Source organism: Bradysia coprophila, assembly GCF_014529535.1.
Source record: "Bradysia coprophila strain Holo2 chromosome X unlocalized genomic scaffold, BU_Bcop_v1 contig_79, whole genome shotgun sequence".
NCBI lineage: Eukaryota > Metazoa > Arthropoda > Insecta > Diptera > Sciaridae > Bradysia > Bradysia coprophila.
In genome coordinates, this window is record NW_023503370.1 from 1,286,871 (window position 1) to 1,309,744 (window position 22,874).

A 22,874-nucleotide genomic window follows, 5' to 3' on the forward strand; every position below is an offset into this window, starting at 1 on the left:
ACCTATGACTTATAAATGTATCACTTATAACGTAAAATAACTTGACGTTTGCGTGAATTTATAATTGAAAGAAGTGAAACAGGCAATCTCCATATAATATCCCTCATTAAAATTAATTTAATTTTAAATTCTTGATCATTTATAAATAATTTTTTTAATTTTTCTTTTCTTTTTTCAGGTGAGTATCTTCAGCTCTACCACTTCTTAAACACACGTGTAATCATGAATAGTTACGCCAATGAAAATCGTTAAAATAATCAACTGCGTTTTACCTAGAAGTACACAATTAATGTAATTAAGCGAATGCGATGGATTGAATTTAAAAAAAGCTTCTGTTGCAAAAAAAATTTTAAAGTGATTAAATCAAAGAAATTATAGTAATAATTTATGTGTTATGTTACTGATTGTGATACAAAATATCTAAAATTCAAAAATCCCTCCACTCATGGCTTTTATCATAATAAAAAAGAAAAGAAATTAAATGGGCTAAAAGAAGAAGATAAAGAAAATCAGTAAACAAAAAAAAAAATAATTAAATTATATTCTTCTTTTGGGTTTTTTACTTGTTTGTTTACCAAAGTAATTGTATTATACCGAGCAAAGTAAGTATGCATAAATTAATTTAAATCGATCTGTATGGGTGCCAAAACAGAAACTTCGATGAAATAATTTTTTGTTGTTTGTTGAGTGACCTTACATACCGGCTCAAAATACCACATCAACAAAGTCTGTGCGCAATTCTAAATGATTATTACTTCGAAGAGCATTGTCTTTAAGTTACCCAATTTGGCATCCTGTACAGATTTCATCATTCCTCCTCATATCGCCGAATTAGTTGAGTTCTGTGAAGGAAATAAGATTTCAACAAAAACGTTGTGTGGTTCCAGAATCATCGGAAGCAGCTGTTCCAGAGATTCATCGACATTGAGAAATATCTACTGTAAGACTATGAGACTAAGTACATTCATTGTGAACATATATATTGTGAAGTGTGACTAAAAATGTGTAGAAAACTGTTGGACATACGAAACCTCCTCATTTATGATGATTGTGTTATATTATCTAAAAACTGATCCACTGAGCCAACGATAACTGTGTTAAAGAACATATACATTTTGTCGATAACATTTATGAACTGACTGTAGAATTGAGTTTCTGATAGCTCGACCATACTTAGACATTGCAAACGAATATAAGTAAAAAAAAAGTTCGGTGATTCCGAGCATAAATATATATATACCTGAAATGGCAACTGTAGAGAAGAAGCAACTGCATGAATATAATATAAAACGAAAGTCAACTTGGTTTGTCTCCGGTTATTTATAGAATCGACGCTGTAGGCTTAAATAATGTTAAAACATTTTTAGAAACACACAGCAATTACACACGCTGTTTAGCATTAAAGATTGCAAACAGTTCAACTACTACATAGAGCGCATCTCTTCTAGAGATGATACTGTGTTGTTGATAAGTATTTTTGCGAAAATTTTCGTCGTAACCCAATTTCTGAATATAAAATTTTACGCAATTTACTCATATATACACATTTTATGGAGTCAATAATTAAGCTATATATGCTATATGAATCTGAGTACAAAAAGCGTATATTACGCTTAAACAACATTATCACCATAAATGTATTTTAATGTCTTTTTGCAAGCTTCGAACATTTGTACGTATTACGTACATATAGTTATTATATAAATCAGCGTGAAACGTATAAACTAACATTTTGAAAGTGGGTCAAATCATATGCACCCAGAGACTTTTTTTTTCTTATTTCTCGCACAATGAAATCACCTTATCTCGTCGTATTTTATACACAAACAATAAAGTAAGTACTGGCAAACCAATAATGCGAAATTGTTTATTGATACACTTGTGCGATGTCAGCGTTTACTCCTACAAACATTATTTACAACGTTAAAATGGAGATGATTGTTTCCAATAACAAGTTATAACGATGCATAATAAGCGTGCAACAAAATAGACAGATATAAATCGAGTGTTATAAACGACAAAAAAAAAACAATGATATTACACAGTAAACACCGATAGAGAACCAGGAAATTATCATTATCCTTAACAATAATGTGACTTTTCGACAAGTATAGTGGTACACATGCTGTTGGTGCGGTTCTTCGGTGTAACGGCAATGAAAGTACCTTTAAATATAATATACACACTTTTCAAGTGTTGCTTCGACTTTGTGCATTTAATGTGATGTGTGATGATGCCAATGTGTGCATATATATGTATAAGCAACATTTAACATTAATTTCGCAATTGAACGTCGACATACAAAACGTCTAAATATAATATTGTGACTGTAGTAGACACATGGAATTTTAATAGCATGAATTATTATTTTAAGGAAGCTCTTTCAGTTCATATTTTATTGGAACACGTTTCGGTAGAATTCAACTTAATTCAACTTAATGAAATAAATTTTTTAATCGAACATTTGCATGAAAAGTCACAACGTGACGATTGAAATAGTTATTTACGCAACCGAGTGATAGATGCTCTTTTAGGCACTAGTCATGTAGATTGTTATCCTATGCCGCAGGCCGAGTGTGACAATACACAATGTTTTTCTCAATTAAGGCAACGAAAGTTTTACTTTTCGTCACTGAATGAGAAATAGCTACTAATGTCACTGAGCAGTAAATGATTTCTTCACTGTCACTCGAGGCGGCAGACCGAGTGTGACAATACGCATATTGTGCCTAAAAAATCATTTATCACCGAGTTACAGACAGTTTTTCTTGAAAAAAAAAAAGCTAGCGGAAGGTCTACTTTTGGACACTGAGTTAACAGTGCCATTTTGGTAGTGATCACTTGCTCAAAAAATAGTGTTGAGGGCAGTAGTCCATTGATTCTTTTGACCAATCTCAATCACTCCAAAATTCGGTTTAGAATTGTATACATACTGGAGCTACGAGGATCATTTGTTAAAGAATTCTTTGTTATGAAAATAAATGAAATGAAGATACATAACATCACTTTAGGAGAAGTGCAACTCCTAAAGTATCTTTGATATGATTTATTGTGTGGACATATTTCCCACAATAGGAATACTTTTCAGTTGAATAATTTCCGCTCACCGGACGCAATTTTTAAAAAGTCCTGCCAATAAAAGCCAATAAATGGCACACGCACAACAATGGATGTTTCTATATTTCTCTCAGACAAATTTCAAATACAAAGTTTAACAACAAACCACCACACCGGTCTATAAAGTTAAGTGAATAAATATATACAGTTGTTGCTGGTGTGTCGAGGTTTGGTGCAATGTGTACACAATAAATTCAATGTTGAGTATATGTTTGTCATAAACTAATATTAAATTATTGAACTGGTCGACTAAATGCGCTATTAAACGAACGTTTTTATGTAATACAAGAATACGATACAAACAAAAATTATATTCCGAGAGGAAGCAGAGGTATCATAATTTTTGTTTGTTTGTATTACATTCCCCGAGGATTTATAATCTTTTGTTTGTATTCTATTCGCCTATATATAAAAATTATTACAGAACAGGATACCCGTGTGAGTGTATTAGTGCATAATTTATATTTCATTTACTGTACGCAAATCTTGTACTGTAATAAAAAAAGTACCTTTTGCCGAGATAGACTTATTTAACTGAAAATGAGTATATAGTAGATTCACATAATATTCATAGCCCTGAATAAGTTTATGACATTACGATACATGCATTATTGTTGTATTTGCGTAATGAATTATCGTCTAGCAGACACAGGGGAATTCTTAAATATTAAATCTACGGAATCCAGAATTAATGCAATTTATAAAAAGTTAGCAATTGTGGTTGAAAATCCAACGCACCAAGCATTCTCGCATACAGATTTCAGATACCGCACAAGGATAGATTGTAATGTATATGCATGTATGTACACCTCGTTGCACTGTCGAAAATAGTATGTCGGTCAGTGAGCCACAATTTCTGTTTTGAGTCAATAGCGACTCATGCCACAGGAAAATTCTGTGTCAACGTGATTAATTTCAGATACTTTTAAGAGGAATACGAGTGTCTGGGTGCGTTGTTGTGTTTCGTCCGACAACAGTAACTTCCCTTTTCCATATTTGTTCTGAAGTAAAAAGCACTTAAGATTTAAATTGATGATATTCGAAATAAGTTTGTGCTCCCACATTTAAATTGGAGACAACAAGTAAAATGACAACGAGCAGTTAGTTAATTAAATTTCACATTTTTTGTAGTCATCTCTGAAGCACTTGTTACTCTTGTGGACTCATAACTCCGAATGTGTTGTTACTATTGACAAATCTTGGGTCACGAGTAATTCTGACTTTCCAGAACATTATTGTTCTGAGAATGATAATTACGGAGAGAAAAAAAGACTTGGGGGTGTTACTGCTACTTAATTAGAACTCAATATAGGCAATGATAAAGATTCTAATAAAAACATCAAAGGCGTTGATTAGGATATTAAAGTGTTATGAAAAGGTATTTTCATCTGTACTGTATGTCAATTTTGTATGTGACCCTGCGCCTATTTGTAGAAATTTAATTCTTAAATTCATTAAATTCTTTTTAAAAAACTTTAGTAAATTTGGACATTTCGGAATTTTAAGGAATTTTTTTAAAAGAATTCTATGGAATTTTTAAGAATTAAAGTGTTGTTTGAAAGTTAGTTAAATTAGGTGTTATGTGCTGTGTACAATATTCGCAAGATACTAATTCTGTACTATCTAATGTTCGCTGAGACGACGCGATTTAATCCGAATTAGAAATAGATAAAATGTAGTGCGGTTGACTAAAATTACAATTGCGAATTTTTCGTTCGTTCAAATTTTCTTACATATACAACATTTACAACTTATCTATACAAACTGCGAAAGAGGACAGCGTAGATCACTGATGAGATTTTTGAGGACTGCAATCAAACAATCTACTATGATAAGCATTACCACAGCTAACTGAATTTAGTAGAAACAAAAAACTTTCTCGCCTTGTCTCTCTTATTCTCCAATGCTAGAAACTGAAATGTATGATTTTCCACTGAAATATTCTAGATGAAAACTATACCTGCTAGGGACAAAGGATTTATAATTTAAAAAAAAAATGAATAAAATCGAAAATATTGAAACTGTTGCATACTACGTGTTACAGATAGAAAAAAAACTCGGTCGATTCACTTTGACACAAAATGCCAACATTGTGTTCTATTGCGCTGATTATAATGAATTTCGTTTTTTGTAGGAAAAACGTGACCCCTCATACGCTAATTTTTTGTTTGATGCCAAAATAAAATATGTTGCGTTTTTGAGTTATTCAATTTTGTCACACGCACACACTCAGTTCCAGTACAGTTTTCGTTAAATTAAGGGTAACCAATTAAGACAACATTGTACGAATATATTCGGTCATTTTACGTATATATACCATGAATTTCATGTGGTGGTTATTATTATGATTAAAGCCAAATATATCAAAAACTTTGATCAACTGATTTTGTATGCAAAATGAATTATAAATGAATGCAAAATATATTTACTTTTGAAAGGTTTCAATTTTATTGATGCAATATGAATGTAACCGTACCGCCAAAACCATATTTGAGAGTTGCAAATTTAAAAATTACAGACTTATATAGGTTGGTTGACATGGACCACCAGAGTAAATTAGAACGATATTTATATTATTCAAAATCAATTTAGAGTTTCAATTTGCAGTTTAGAATCGCTCACAGTGAGTACCTTTAATATAGGTGATATAAGTGGGGGATGTAGGAGAATGCACTAACTATGATAGCATGAGTACACGTTCCGTCACACTATCACAATTGTAATAATTCTTACAAAAAAGCTTAGAGTGTCCCACTATCCACATTACGATGATAATAGTGTGATCTTTGTATCTTGATCAGGTCAGGGCTAAAATTATTTTGCATTACAAGACTTACTGTAATTGCATGTATGTACGTACATTCAGATGAAAATAAATATTTAAAGTACAAATTCCACGTTATGAGTTAGTAAGACTCAAACTTCTACGGTTTTCAGATCAATTTCATTTTTTTTGTATATTTTTGCATCAGATCGGAAGTAGTACAACCAATATGTGTATTAAGACTTTGCATTCATTGATAACCTGCGTTCATTTGAGTATACTCTTTGGAACACTGTACCTTTCTGTTTTTCCATCCCATTTTTGAATGCAACCTTTAAATGCTTCGGTGCTCGCAATATAACTGAAGAGAAATGTGTGAAGCGATTTTGAGAGTAAACTGTTAAACCGTTTTTTAACGACTTCGATTTCCTTTGATTCATCGATTAATTATCCATTAATTATGAACGCTATAAGTTAATGATAAGGTTTCCTCCTGTCCTTTATTTTCAATCTCGCTTAACGATCACGAATCTAGAAGACTTCGACTTCACCGACCGTATGTTCGCTTAGCTACTCTCGAATATTTGAGAGATAAGCCAGGAAAAATAAACCCACATTGAAAATAGGGTGCTAGCAATGATAGGCATTTCATCTTTATTTACGATGTAGAATAATAAATGACGAGAATCAGAGATATTCATACTTTCGCATTATCTGTCCCTTCCATCGGTATTTCATTATCAACGGAGCTCGACAGAGTAAAATAAACCAGGCAGGATCGGTTCATTTTCGAAACGTCAAATAAGGGACCTAATGCACTGTATGAAAATGAACTCAAATAAACACTGACAAAAATTGAAAAATTTTATTCGCCAAAAAATATAGGGCTACCAGATTATTCAGGTCCCTCACGGTGTTGAAATAAGCAACCTCACTCCTCAAATTCTACGGTGTTTTTAGGAGTGAGGTTTGTTCAGTCCGCCACTTCAAGGATTTCTTTTTCACTCTAGAAAGACCGTTACGGTATTCTGTTCTATTTTCGACGAACCTAATCTCCACATTTGATTCCCTTCTCTATTTACCAAATTCATTGCTAAAGCAACCGTTTAAAATGTAGAGGCAAAGTCCCATATACTGGGAATGACAGAAAAATTAAATATTTTCGCTCCACACAACATGTGAGTGTTTTCACATGAATTTTTACCATATTTTATTGGAAAAACATATTTAATTTCAATAAATTGAATATTTGAAGGTGTAATTTAAATTGATTGTTTCAAATCAAATGCCTCCAATTCAACTGTTAACGCCTCGCCATCGGCATTATTTTCATGTTTTTCCACATATATATATGTGTTGTTGGAGTTCGTGTTTATTGTTTGTTTTCTACCAATTAAATTAATATTCCTCTTTTATTTAATACACACCAAATTGGCATACAAAATATACGAATACGGATATATAATATGTCATATAACAGGTGTTCTAATGCATTTTCTATGTAAAGAATATTAGCATGCTATATACAAATTATGTTAAATATTCCAATAGTACGACCGTACATTATGTGTCAATATTTTTCGAGAAATTAAAACCAATATTTTCAATTATACTAATCAACTACATTGCATCCAATCATGAATCCAATGCGGTCAAATGAAATTAGATTAACGTTGTAAAACGGGAAGACGTTAGACGCACTTCCTGGTATTTTTTGTTCACTTTGTTAATCAGAAACTTCTCGTAAATAGATCGCATAAACACGATATCAAAATACGGGCATTAGAAGTTGAATCCTACTGTGAATATCATTCACATTTTTTTTCGTTCTCTCGATAGATTTTTTACGGCATATTTTACCGCAAAAGCTGTTGTTTAAATTCAGTCCATGGCCTATTTTTGTGAATTCAATTCCCGAAAATTCTTTCGCTTCACTTTCCTGAAAGTAATGTTTTTAGCGAGGGTTAATCACTGATTTAGTAGCTCAGTAAATCACTGTAAATCACGGTAAATCACAGTAAATCACAGTAAATCAAGTAAATCAAAAATGAAGCTTCTAATAAATTTGAATCTATTTACTTGAATTTGTATTAGTTCATGAAATTTATCCTATACGTTTACGGCCACGATACTTCGAAATGTAATCCAGTGACAATTAAAAAATTTTCAAAAATTTTTCAAAATTTTTTTTGATTTACCGTGATTTACTGATTTACTAGTGATTACCCCCTTGGTTTTTAGCTCAAAAACATAAAAAACAACTACAAAGGCCACGATTGCAACGGTGTGTTCTTATTTTAGAGAAAAAGATAAAACGTGACGGAAGTATTAGGAAGTTTTCGGGAATTTAATTATAGGCCTTGATTCAGTTGTACAAGTTTCTACACCATGTAATGTTTGAATGTGAACTTTAAAGATGGGATTTTCCCATTAAACTAGCGCTGAAATTATACTTCACCAAGTCGAGCCAAGTTCAGCTTTTCGAATATTCTCGTAACATATTTTCACCTCAGTATTCACCGGATATACATCATACCTTAATTAGCGGAAACTGTGGCTTATGTCACACAAATTTTGTAATTTCGAAGTAAAATATCTTACACCCACTTGCATATCCTCAAGTCTTGACGTATCAAGAAATTGGAATGGTCGAGAACGTTCAAGTTGTAACATCAAGACATGAATGATAATGATACACGGTGTGGTTGAATGGAGTTCAATTAAACATGTCGTCGCAAATTTGATATTTTTGGATATTCTTAGTCTGCTTGTGACCCTGAACAACGTTCCACAAAAATTTTTGATTTTCATCAGTGCAGTCCGGAGCACCCGGACCAAGGCTCCCTAGAGTGCTCTGTGGGTGCGATAGAACTGATTGGGGTTGCAATCGATAGGGAATGGAATTTTAATAGTCATAGTACAAAAAAATTTTCGCATGGATTCAAGGTGGACAGGTGGCGACTCATTGAAGTTGAAAAATGACGATCTTTGAAAGGTTCTACAGGCGTGGATACTTGAGTCACAGAGGTGGTAATTAGTTATACAAATAGAGGGACATTAGCTCTACCAATATTAAAAAATTTACTTTTTCAAATTTTTTACAGAGCAACTTTATAGTGGTTCAAAATTTTTCTCCCATTTTTTGCCATAGTTGTGAAACTCAGCAACAGCTAACTGACAGTCATGATAATTTTTCGCAGCCAAACTGCTTAATTTTGTGTTGCTGTTAGTCTCAGCTTTCCAACAACACCCCACTTGCTATATCTCTGGTCAACAGTGCCGTTCTATTGAGTGCCTAAGTGAGGTAAGTTCATCTACGACGAAAGCATGACTTCAGAAAATGGTAATAAAGCCCAAATATCGGTATTATTTTGCTTTTTTTATTTAGTTTTATAACTCTCTTTACAAATCGCAATCAAACAAATCATCCACACCGTTTTCTGAAGTCATGCTTAAAATTTCGTCGTAGATGAACTTACCTCACTGAGGCACTCAATAGAGCGGCACTGTTGACCAGAGATATAGCAAGTGGGGTGTTGTTGGAAAGCTGAGACTAACAGCAACACAAAATTAAGCAGTTTGGCTGCGAAAAATTATCATGACTGTCAGTTAGGTGTTGCTGAGTTTCACAACTATGCCAAAAAATGAGAGAAAAATTTTGAACCACTATAAAGTTGCTCTGTAAAAAATTTGAAAAAGTAATTTTTTGGATATTGGTAGAGCTAATGTCCCTCTACTTGTATAACTAATTACCACCTCTGTGACTCAAGTATCCACGCCTGTAGAACCTTTCAAAGATCGTCATTTTTCAACTTCAATGAGTCGTCACCTGTCCGCCTTGAATCCATGCGAAATTTTTTTTGTACTATGACTACTAAAATTCCATTCTCTATCGATTGCAACCCCAATCAGTTCTATCGCACCCACAGAGCACTCTAGGGAGCCTTGGTCCGGGTGCTCCGGACTGCATGGATGAAAATCAAAAATTTTTGTGGAACGTTGTTCAGGGTCACAAGCAGACTAAGAATATCCAAAAATATCAAATTTGCGACGACATGTTTAATTAAACTCCATTCAACCACACCGTGGATAACGATCTGGTTCCAAATCTGTAGAATATCCACATTCGCAAATATTCACAAAACAACTTTCGCGTTTCCAATAATTTTGACAATCAAGATTTGCACAAATATTGATGTAACAATCTTGTTCTATAACTTCAGGGACATGATGTAGAGTGCAATTGATTTGAACGAATAAATGGACAAAGAAGTCCAGCCCCTCGTTGACTACACTTTATACTTCAATGACGGTTAGCTAGAGTGAATTTCGATGTCCCGAGGCTGTTTTCAATAATTACACCAACGTTTAATTTCCACTTTGCCTTTGGCGCACGCACCGGTCATCCGTACCCCAAAAAGCACATTCCCCTTTGTTACTTAAACAAGTGATTCTATTTATTCGTTCTTGTTAGACATTTTACGTGGTAAGGTTACCGAATTAAAATAAATGTACAATTCTGAGCTACCCGCATCATAATACTTGTGAAAGCCTTACAGTTGCTTTCAATAGATAAGTTGCTTGACGTACTACAAGGTTACAATAAACTAATATTTCTGAGTCATTCCCGTCTCGCCCACAGCCGACTTTAGCGCAAGCAAATAAATACTTTATCACATACGCGCGGTGTTCGGCTGTCAAAATTACTTAACTAGAAGTTTAATTCAAAAATTACACTTCAGTTCTATGTTGTTGTCTCGTTTTCGCTTATGTGATAAAATAGAGTACACACTTGTCACTATCAGTCTCGGCAAGCCTCGATTTCTTCGTGACAAGTGTGTAATATATATTACTATCTTGCTGCGATATTTGTTGTCACCACTTGTTCCGACTCGGCTTCGTCTCGAACTACAAACTACACGTATCAAAAACAAATGTCCCAGGGACACAGTAGTGAGCGTAATGAGACTATTATCTCAATATCCACAATACAAGAAATCGATTTCCGTTTAATTCCGCTTTACATTCATGATGGAGGCCTAAGCTATTAATGAAGCGTGCAGACAATGTATATTAGACTGTTGCCACGCTATCAGCCAGTAGTGACCAGTGTTTACACTGATTGCAATATGACTTTCGCGCCAGTTAACCCAACAGTCATTTCCAGAGAAGCGAATAATACTTTTTGTGCCTAAAATGTTTTTTTTTTCACGTGTACACGTGTCCCGTCACTCATCTAAATCAATGCTTTAAAGTAAAACTGTGTTTATAATTGCAACAATTTCATGTCACAACAATAAATATTTGCATGTTTCGGAAACCCAATTTAATGATGTAATCTAAGTGACATGTTATTTCATCTAAACATGCCAATTAAAATCCTTGTTCCTAAAGTAACTACACCAGTAAAGACAACTGTATTACATAAAATGTCAATTTGAAAAACATCATGCAATGTATCCGAGTTACACATTTTATTTGTTTTGTTTTATTTGTTTTGTTGGTTCGTTTTTTTTTCCTCGATTACACGACGTTAACATGAAACGAAAAATATGTTACTATTAATTGTTAATGATTGTTTAATGTTTGATATTGACACACGCTGAATTTGATTCATGTTGACGGAGCAGAAACTGAAGGTCAGTCTATTACCTTTTTTTGTTGAAATTTTTTAAATAAAAAATGTCGAGATGCATCGTAAAAAAAAATTATTGCATTTTCTCCGGTGTGCAGGTTACTATTGCATTACGTATAGATAAATCAGCGAATGCGAAAAAAAAACTGTATAGACCTTTTTAGCAAGCTTTTACATTCGTTTCAGGCGAACGCAACGCACTTACTCTCTCAGGATATTTATTACAAAAAGAAATGTTTGCTTCAAGTCGAAGAATGCTGTTTCTCTACTTCTTATTGAGTTAAACAAATGTTCTTTTATTTTTGTCTGCATTTACATTGTAATTGTACAGCAACATACAATGCATTGTCGACGACAATATTCTTTTTAGTTGTTTATGAATCCAGAGGTATTCTGGTAGACAGAAATACAGCGAGATGCGAAGGTTTTCGCAAAACTTAAATGTTAAAATGTTTTTAAATTATAGATACTTTCAAATCTGGACAATCATTGACATAAGTCAAACTAAAATTAATAAGGGAATGGTTCCTTGTAAGATCAGTCGAAAATAGCTAATGTTGTATACTTACAGTGGGTTCATTTTAGTTCGGAACATATTTGAAATTTTTGAGAGTTCTAAAAGTCATCGATGTTCCCAGTCAATAAAGCGTTTCCAGGTTATGATATTTTGGCACAAAATTTGAAAATCCCATAGCGAATTCAAATTTCGCGCCAAAATATCATAGACCGGGAAGAACTTAATTGACTGGGAACCTCGATGACTTTTAAAACTCTGATAAATCTGAAATTGTTCTTTCTAAAGATGAACACACTGTAGGCAGATAAAGATAGGCGGGTGGCAAAAAACACTTGATGTTAATATGGCGGATTTTCATACAAAAAATTCACCTCTGCTTAGACCGAAAGCATACGAGCAATTTTGCATTGATGGGATCGACAATTATGCTGCGTTTTCCATTGTTTAGCCTGTGGTGAATATCGAATTACAAAGGAAAGCGCAGCGTAATTGCCGATCCCATCAATGCAAAATTGCTCGTGTGTTTTCCGCCTTAGCGCTACGAAATTGAGTTTCTAGTTCCAATGGACTTAGCGGAATCAACTGATAAAGGTCTGCTCTGTATTGACATCTCAGGCCACCACTAACTCCTGAGACCGAAGGAGCATCTCAGTTTCGATATAGAATTTTGCCAATATTTCACGTGAAACTTAATGTGTAAGGGAAGGACATTTAAGTTCTGTTTGTGAATCGTCACTTTTTGTTGTGATATCTTTGAAAAAATAATTAGGAGTCTAGTCTTTGATCTTTCTGTTTTCAACATTGACTATGTTATGTATTGTATGAAAAACCAATATGAACTCTAACCAGTGAAGCTTCGCCACTCCAAGATTCTTTCAGAACCTTGCGCAACTCAACAAGCTCGATATAAGCAGATATTTGAATAACGAAAACGTCTGAAAGAGTAAAACTATTAGCAGCAAAATAGTTTATCGACGAATGAGAAAAACGAAAGTTTCAGGTACCTAAATTTCCGAACGAGTGTAGCCACACAGAAATGTATTTGGCATGTTCTTTTGTAACATTTTCGTGCATGGTATTTTTTCAATACAAAATAAAGATATTTTAAACATTGGAAATGATTTAAAAACTATTTCTAATTGATAAATAAAGATGAATCTTCATATTGAGACAAAAAAAATGTAAAGTATTATGAAAAAACTGCCAAGTACAACGAAATCAAGCGTCGTTCCGAACGTTTCTAAAATGAGAAAAATTGTATGCACGGCAAAGGTGTTTTCTTATGGTATCATAATAAAATGTGAACCATTACTTAATTTAAAAATTAAAAGAAGGGCAAAACTTCATTTTCATCACGTATTAAGTTAAATTTGATTGTGAAATAATTATAAAATAATTTAAAATATCACCGTTCCGAACGTTTCATTAGTAAAAAAATTTAAAATGTCATACCGATAGTCAACAAGCTTTCGCACAAAACGCTCCTAAAGTGCATTAAATTGGTATACAAATATCGCTTTGTGCGCTATGTTACATTAAAAACAAAGGATTTATGACACCAAATACCGGTATCATGGTATCAACCAAAAATCCGCTACAAATTTCTGTAAAATACCGGTAACAAACAAAAATGTGGTGCGGATACATTTTAGTAAGTTCTCACTGAGCGTGGAAACTGCCATTTCAATCCACGATTTGCAGACACGACTTTAGTTAGTAACAGTTATGATGTGTTTTTCGGTTTCGCAGTGTCACTTCTATCCCACGACAATTCGTTGTTATCAAATGCTTTAACTAAATAAGTAAAACCACCCAGCCTAACTCAGAAATATGTCGATGATTTTTCTACTGGAGAATAGTCTACCAGTTTCGGAAATGAAGCCTTTTCAATAGCAAGGTAAAAGGAAATTCTCTTAAAAAATCACTTTCTCCACCTTTACCACATACCACGATATTATGATTCTTCCCTAATTTTCGTATTTCGAATAGTTAGCACTTGAACATAAATTTGTATAACCATTTCGGTTCCAGTTTCCCATTCTCTTTAGGTCATCATTATAATGGTTGTACATATATAGGTATATTGGTATATAGACGAGGACAACCCAAGTGCGTATGTGTGTAAGTGTATAATGCAATTACAACAAAAGAATCTTTAACTCAAGGGGATTATAATTTAATGGCTCATTCCACTGCGAGTTGTAATGCAAAAACACACACACACCAATTCCACATTTATTTCGCTGTACGTTTTACGACATACATTAAATACAGAAATCAACTATTTTCTTAAATTTATTTGACTGATGCAAAAGGATTTTCTGTTAATAACGAAAGATTTTTTGTTAAAATAAAAAGACGACAGAAAATTGTTATTCATTACATTTTAAATGCATAACGAGTTGTTTGAAAAGTGTGAAATCTGGGAAATAAAATTCTGTTAAAAATTTAACGACTTTTCTACGGCATAATGCAGTCTGGATTTTGCATCCACATTCATAAATATTATACATTACCAATGACGGGGATCGGATAATATTTGTTTCGATAAGTAAATAAGTTGAAATAACAAAATTAATCCCACACTAAAAAAAGAACTAGGGATTTGGATTCGAAATAATTTATTTCAAAATGATCTCTCTCTTCTGTGTCGTTTTTCCAAATAAATAATTAAAATAATAAAAATCGAGGGTCCAAAACTTGAGGTTTATTGTTGAACCAGAACAAAAAAAAAATATTTCGACCACAAATCATCTATTGACTTTTATTAATATTTAAAGAAAAAATATTTATTTTACGATCAATATTAATGCTTAAAATTTTTACGACCATATTCCCGACCATACCAGATATTATACATATAACATGACGGCATTTCAACAGAAAGGAGTCGAATTTTAAGAAGTTATTTCGAATCGTAACAATCTCAACGAAAAATAATATCATCAATCTGCATTTTATTGTTATTGGCCGAATATGTTTTCATTTCCATCAGGAGCTTAGCATAGCACTGTACAATCGTTCACATATTCCAGTCGTAGCACAAGAAACAATTAGTATAATTTTGAATGGATCATTTTTCGAAAATAAATTTAGTTGAAATGTATTGAAGCATGTCGTAAAACCACTATACCAAAAAATTTACATTGTAACGGATCGTTTCTCCACAAAAAAAAAAACCATTCGAAATTATCACGCAGTTTAAGATTATAACCTTTAAAAAGGCCTCACGCAATATCGAATTCGATTTGGATAATAATTCTTTCAAAAGTTCTGAAAGTACTAGTTCAAAGAACCACAAGAAAATTAGTCATTCATTTAATTACATTGAATTGAACGGTCCACTCCCATAAAAGTACGAGTTGAATTCGAATGTCTTATATAATGACAAAGAACCCGATCCTCAGCTATAATTTAAATTTCCGTTTTTAAGCTGTGTAATACAATAATCACAAATGTGCCTTCAATCGAATTTTTAATGTCAACCATTTGGCACTATGTTAATGTTAACTGTATGAAGAATTAAAGAGTCGGTTGTTCGATTTTAAGACTGCAATGGGAAATGAAAATATACACTGACGAAAACGAGTTGACTATATCATCTGTCGCAGGTCTCCAGGTAATCTACAAAAGCTATAGCGCCCCATACAAAAAAATCGGCTGTAGGAGATAATGTAGATTACCTGGAGACAAAGTTACCAGTGACATGTGAGATTTTCCACTCTTTTTTGTCAGTGTAGCCGTTAATGAGGTCCATTTTAATTTTCTATTACGAATAACAGAAGTACACGTGATAGTTTCGGGTCTCACATTTTCAGCTGTTTTCCAGTTGATCAACTTATATAAACAAATGCTCAAATGTCTTTAAACGATTTTACCACCACCACGCGCGTGCGTGTAAATGAAAAACAGCTGAATCAAATTTATTGTCTAAATTTTAATGACGTCGACTGTACTAAGTGATAACTATGAATTTTATCATCAGGAACGAGAGTAAAGGGTTAAGAAAATCCATAATTCTTCTGATATAACATTACCAAACTGTACTGTGGCTACGTAAGTACTTGGGTCGGTCGATTTTTGAATATTTTCCATCCGAGCTTTTTAACCTAGCTGCTCCGACTCAGCCAAGTCTAAAGAAAATTTTAAGACCAAAAAAAAATATTTTCAAAAATGTTCTATGCTTTGCCCAAGACGATTTTTTGAAAATCTTCTAGTATAAAATACATGGTCTTCTCAAATAAACAAACCCAAAAGACACATCCTTTTTGTGACGACGATACTTTTTCCGGGTAAAAAAGTGTCGCAAGTTTCCCATATTTTTATTTGAGAGAGGTTTCTTTTGCAGATTTTTCCGCAAAATGAGTTTAAAGCTACGTTGATAGAAGTAAAAAGATTTTTAGAAAAGTTTTAAATGTGGTCGAGTGATCGCCATGAGAATGACTAAAAATTCTAACGGTAAAACAACGTTGTTCTTTGATGTTTATTTTTACCCAACATGTTGTCATTGGGTTAAAAATTCTTTTATATCGATATTTTGTTCTGTAAAAAATATTACAGAAGAAGATAGTAAATGTTTAATGATTCATTCAGTGACCTATTATCTTGTTCTGTAATGAAACCATACCACACACCTACAAGTTAAATAATTCTTATTCTTCCACAACTTCAACTTTTGAAGCTGCATTGTCGGTATTATACAATTAACGTACAGCCTTTGAGTGAGAGGTGTCGCATTTCGTACGGTTGATCCATTTATACTTACCGATTGTTATTGATCGGTCGGCAGGCTACAATCTGTGTTCGGAAGGCTAAAACGATGCAGCTAGAAAAGTTATAGAACAAATTTGCAACCTCATATCGGAAATTATTTACACTGTCGCCAGACTGAACTTTTAAACTTTTACTTCTGTACGTCTTACACTTAAATATTTTTCTGGATCAACCAATGGACGTTATTTTTTAACGGTAGATCGTTAAGTTAATTTTTATCGGCAAATGGTAATATTTGTATGTATTTATGAGCGTCGCCACCTGGGGCGATTTAAAAGTTGTATAAAAATCAAGGAAAAACGGACGTCCTACAGTGCGATGAACATAAAAGTAGAAATTGAATTACCCTTTCTCGCTTCACGGTTTTTTGAAGTTGACAATAAAAGTGAACACATATCCGCGCAAGAATTAAATTCGATATTGTAGTTTGTCCCATTCAAAGTTTCTTTTTCCTTCTTCTTCCCAATTCAGTGATACGGAAATTATTAATGCAAAATGATAATCTTTACCGTAATTTAATTTCAACAGAAAAGAACCAAAAGTTTTCGGATAAAATTTCTAACGAAAATTTTTTGATTATGCGCACGGTGGCTTGCAATAAAAATCAAATAATATTGTTTTATGGGTTTTTGCTATCTTCGTTCTGGGTTTTTACGATTTCAAAATTATATCTTTTCAAAGAATGTAGCTATGCATAAGTTTAAATTTATGATTTATTATAATAGAAAATGCAGTTCTGCGGAAGAGCGAAAAATTTTTGATGTTATAAAAATAATATTTATGACAGACTATACGAAAATTTAATATCACTGTATGCCTCGGTCTGTGTCTACACATCATGCACAAATGGAAGAAAATAAAAATATTGCTATATATACGTCTACGCATGCCTAACGTTCCAAGAAAAAAACCTGCTAATAAAACTTACTATTCCATTGGATCCTCAGACCTACAGTTTACCTTATTCAATTTTTCAATCCAATTTTGTGTGAAGTGGGATGGCAAATCGTTCTGATTCCTGAATGAGTTTTTTTCATTATCTTATCGAATGTACGAAAAGTCGTAGTACAAACCTCAATTTTAATATCTTACGCACTAATCAGTTACATCTCAAAGATAACTAAAACGATACCAAAAGGTATCATTAAGATTTGATCTCTTCTATATGTTTCAATACTCAGAAGAATTGTTGGATACATTAATCTGAAATATAAGGTAGGCCCAGAAGAGGTTATTATTCCAGATCTTCATTTCATTATGTGACATTATAGCATAAAAGTTAGATTAAATGATATTAGTTATGGTGTAACACTTTCCCTCGACCCCTATTGAAACGTAACTTGTTATTTGGTTCCTTAATTATATTGTCAGACCGAATCCTGTAGTCAAAAATCCAATTCGAAAAGCAGTTGAATGACAGCCTAATTGGCAAACCACTCACCCAGGTTATAATATTTAAAAATGTTACACAAACGAATCAACAGAAATTGCGTCAAAAATGCAATCTGAATTTTTGCAAGAACTTTTGGTGAATTTGTAACTTTATGTTGGATTTGATGTTGAATTTTTATTCGAAATGACATCATTTTCAGTCGACAAATCGATCCTGATGATTGATTGTGTATGTTAACATCCAACAATTTAAAGTCATTTGGGTTTTAAATTAGCTTAACATACATATTAAATCACAAACTGAGCCATAAGGCGCTTTAACTATGGCATAAATTTTCAATTACGACAAATGATCGAGGTCATAAAGCCACATTTCGCATAAAAACGTGACAGGGCCTCTTTTTGCTAAATTTAATTACCGATTTTACCGAATATTTACTGAATTCATCGTAACATAAAATTCGGTAAATTTCAGTAAATTTGGTGAATAAATTTACCAAAAATAGGCCCAGCAATTATCGGTAATCGATAATTATCGATTTTTTTTTATCGAAAATTATCAAAAAAAATATCGGTAATCGATAATTATTGATATTTTGATAATTATCAAGATATCGATAATTCAATATATCGATATTTCGGTTCGAAAATCCGATATTTATCGATATATTCCAATATATCGGTATATTATCATGAATTTTCAGATAAATATCAAAATATCGATATTTTGATAATTATTGAATTTCGATATTTTGATAATTATCGATAAATATTAAAATATCGATAACGATATGATTTATCGATTATCGATAATTTCTTTCGATTGATATTATCGATAATTTTGAACGTCTCCCATCCCTAGTATTGGTAAAAGTTGAAAATAGGGTTATAACCGACAGATCGTTGATATTTCACAGTACAACGAAGTAATTAGAATGATTTTATTTAGTTCATTCATGACCGACTGTAATAGGACGACTGACCAGATAGCACGATCATCTGATCAATTATATAAAATGTACACTCAACAAGTCATACGTGTTTTGTCCTTGTAACTATCTTTTCACACGAACAATCATGCAAAGTTAATACACGTGTGTGCATACCATGTGAATTAAAAATTTCGATGTAAATTTAAGGGGAAAATAAGTTGACTGCGGAGGGGAAAGCAGAATAATTTGTTAGAACATTATGCCAACATCGTCGTTAGAATTTAGCATTTTCATAAAGTTTAGGAACTGTTGGCTATCGTAAAAATGATTTTGGTAAAACAATCTCAGATCGTTAAAATATATGTTTATCAGGACGACAAGACTAATCGATTCCATGACTCAAAAACTGTGAAGAAAAAGGTAAACCATCTGTTAATCCATCCACGGCCCCTTCAAATTCTGCTATGCCCTGTGGCACTGGTATGACCTAAATCCTGATAGAAATTTGTGTTATGTTTGTAAGCATGTCGATTGAAACTTTATCAAACATACATCGAAAAGCATACACTATACCCACACAACGGTAGTCGAATAAGTGTGACTGAGCGAAAGAGAAGCAAAAAATAATAATAATAAAGTCAGGAACGAAAAGAAGTGCAGGAATCAAGGAGAGAAAGGTATTTAAAATGGTCTTCGTCCACAGTTGTGTATCTCTTGCGTTGCATCTCGCCAAAAGTAACGAAACAAAACGAAAAAATTATGTGCATTCTACGCTGACCAATTTATAAAATAAACAACTACGTTCAATGCAACTCTATCTAGACACATAATAAATGTAAAGTAATGCCGACCACCACAAAACGATAATAATACAATACAATGCGACGATGCAATTTATATAGTGTTTTTAATCACCTTTTAAAGTCACGTGCTCTGTGTCTGTGTTAGGAGTTGTTAAATCTTGTTACAAGATTATATCAACAAATCGAGCACGAAGAAACTGTTTTAATACATTAATATTGATTTTTATGCGAACATAACTTGTACAACATGTCTACGTATATAAACAGCATAAATAAAGCACACATGCATATACACACGAACAAATGGAAGCAAAGTTAACGGTCACAAATTAGCCGAGTTGACAATGAAAAAAAATGTCGTAAAATTTTATGGTGAAAATTAGAATGAATGTGGTGCAATTTTCAAAGCTACACCAGCTTTATGTTTTAGTAATAAAAATTATATAAAATGATCGACTTAAAAAATTATTTCTTTTTTTTTGGGTAATAATTTTCATTCCTTTTTCCTTCTGCGACAAATTAGTCTAGCTATATGCACATCTTCATATATATACACAAGCACTGCTGCCATATTCTCCTTGCTTGTAAATTAAAGTCACCATTAACGACAACATTATTTTTAAGTTGAGCGTTCCAATTTTCTTCATAAATGACAAACAACAACAGAGGCACGCATTCATTTGTTAATTTCGTTGGTGTATTTGCACGATTTGCACATTGTTAGCTGGGTGTTTGCCCTTCAACGTGACAAGCGGAATATCTGTAGACATTGCACAAAAAAATGCGACAATTCGTTTTTTGTTGATATCTTTAATCATTAAGACAACAATTATTATCGAACAACAGCTATCTAGTTTATCTCGAGATCTATTGAATTTACAATAATCGGAATCTAATCAGACCAGGTTTTTCTTGTTTGTCCAGTATATACATCGGTTGAGAGCGAGGTCGAATGTTCTTTGTGTACATTTGTATTGCATGCTGACGATAAGGAAGAACAAACACAATGGGGTATATGGGATGTGAATTTTCACGTGTCAATAGCATCACGACATAATGAAATTCGTTCTCGTTAAATGTTTAAAATTTCTATTTTTAAAATTTACCAAAAAGACTTTCGACTGACCAAACAAAATTTTGGTTGCAGTTTGCGAATAAATTGGTCGAATCAAAAAAAATTCTGGTCGATTTTTTTGGTTGATATTTCACGACCATATAAGATTCATCTGATAAATTATTATATTTTAATGTATCACACACCTACCCTCCAAAAATCTCTAAGATTTCAATAATCGTGCTTTTGTATCGAATATTTCGATAGTCGTAAGTCCCTTAAATGGATTGGTAACAACGAGTCCGAATCATAAATTTTATTTGTCTTCAACGAAATACTTCGTTTTCTATCAGTTGAGAAACAAACACAATTCAGCACAATTGAACTGAGCCCGGCACAAAACAAAGCGGTTACTCATTCACATTTTCAGTGATTATGATTTTTATGATTGTCCTCGAGAATGCAGAAAATAAATTTCTTGGCACGAAATGAGTTAAGTTATTGATTCCATCGTATAATATTGCAACTGTATACAAGACACAGGGAATTTTTTTTTATTTCCTCAATTATTTATCACTGGTGTGTGCGCTAGTTTTATCTATATTAATACATGACGTCGATATAAACGTGAAATTTCATTTTATATTATCATCATACAAATACGCTGAAATCTTAAAAAGTCGTAAAACATTGCATCGTTGTATTTATTGTACGTACGTACACACATCTCCTTCATAAAGATGACGAAAACTTTTATTTGTCGAAAGTATGTATTATAAAATAAAAGGAGACGTAGTTTTACGATCAAAAACATCTCAAACCCATACTCCACATCATAAGTCATAAAAAAACGTTAGTCGTACAGAAGAATGAGGAATGGAGACCGAGGAAAAGTTTAGATTATACTTGCCGTAATGTTGTATATCTTTGGATAGAAGTAGACATTCGGACTCACGGCTACACAATTTTTTCTGTAGAACATTTCGGTGCGATCCTTCCGGTCATATGTTCTGACATATGTTTTTTATACTTTCTCCATCCGTCAGATTTCTAACGTAGAAATGTTTGAAATTACTTGAGAGTCGACTTAATGTATTCCAAAGATAACCAGAACAGTGAGGCTAATTAATATTGACGAAGGCCGTGAAGACGTTCAGTAGACAAGATGTGACACAAAGTTATCGTAAATTTCGTTTAATGATTAAATTATCACTTCAACACTTAGTCTAATTTGATTTTGAATGTCAGTTCCTGAAAGAAAGAAAAAAAAAAAACTTTGTAATATCAGCCCACATCCGCCTCATGATGTTTACTGCAGTGTGTATTATTACATATATTTTTGCATTTCCTATAAAATGTATCTCCCAGCCCGCCCACAATGCCAATCGACATGAAATATAACAAGAAGACAAAGATTTTACGACATCCATATCATAAAGTGCAGCGATCTGAGCTAACTTAAAAGAAGAATACGTGGTGTGTTGTATGTTTGGTGCACATAATGTTATATGTGGCAGAAGGTTATATTCGGCATGTTTTTTTTGGCTTGCAACGATTTATCTACAAGATGTTATTAAAGGGCTCGTTTCATGGAATCGTTTTGAAATATGCACATGGGTTCTGAATTCTACACGAATAAGGAAAAATTTATTTTAACGAAATTCTTAGCTAGATCGTATACAGTCTGCACAATTCACTGGTACGACTTTTGTTTAAAAGTCATTGCAGAGTCCGTTTGAACAATGCAAGTGCACACACAATGTTCAAGTATTGGATATTGTGTGTTTACAGTGGTGTAAACATGCAACGCAACTGCATACACTGTATTCCGTTGTAAGCATTGCATCGATGATGTGGTTTATGCCATTTTTAAGATTTTATTTGTCT

The 22,874-nt window shown here is 32.9% G+C and overlaps 1 protein-coding gene across 5 annotated transcripts in view; it reads left to right on the forward strand.

The window, feature by feature from the left end:
* LOC119070423 (protein doublesex) overlaps positions 1 to 22,874 on the forward strand; it is a 115,776-nt gene that overhangs the window by 42,608 nt on the left and 50,294 nt on the right. For 2 of the 5 annotated variants that reach the window (XM_037174764.1, XM_037174765.1), the window contains one exon: positions 179 to 384. The exons of the other annotated variants lie outside the window; for them this stretch is intronic. In XM_037174764.1, coding sequence (XP_037030659.1) covers positions 179 to 252 — 74 coding nt within the window. In that variant the 3' untranslated portion in view covers positions 253 to 384. Of the gene's footprint in view, positions 1 to 178; positions 385 to 22,874 lie in introns of those variants that run through there. 5 annotated transcript variants of the gene reach the window in all.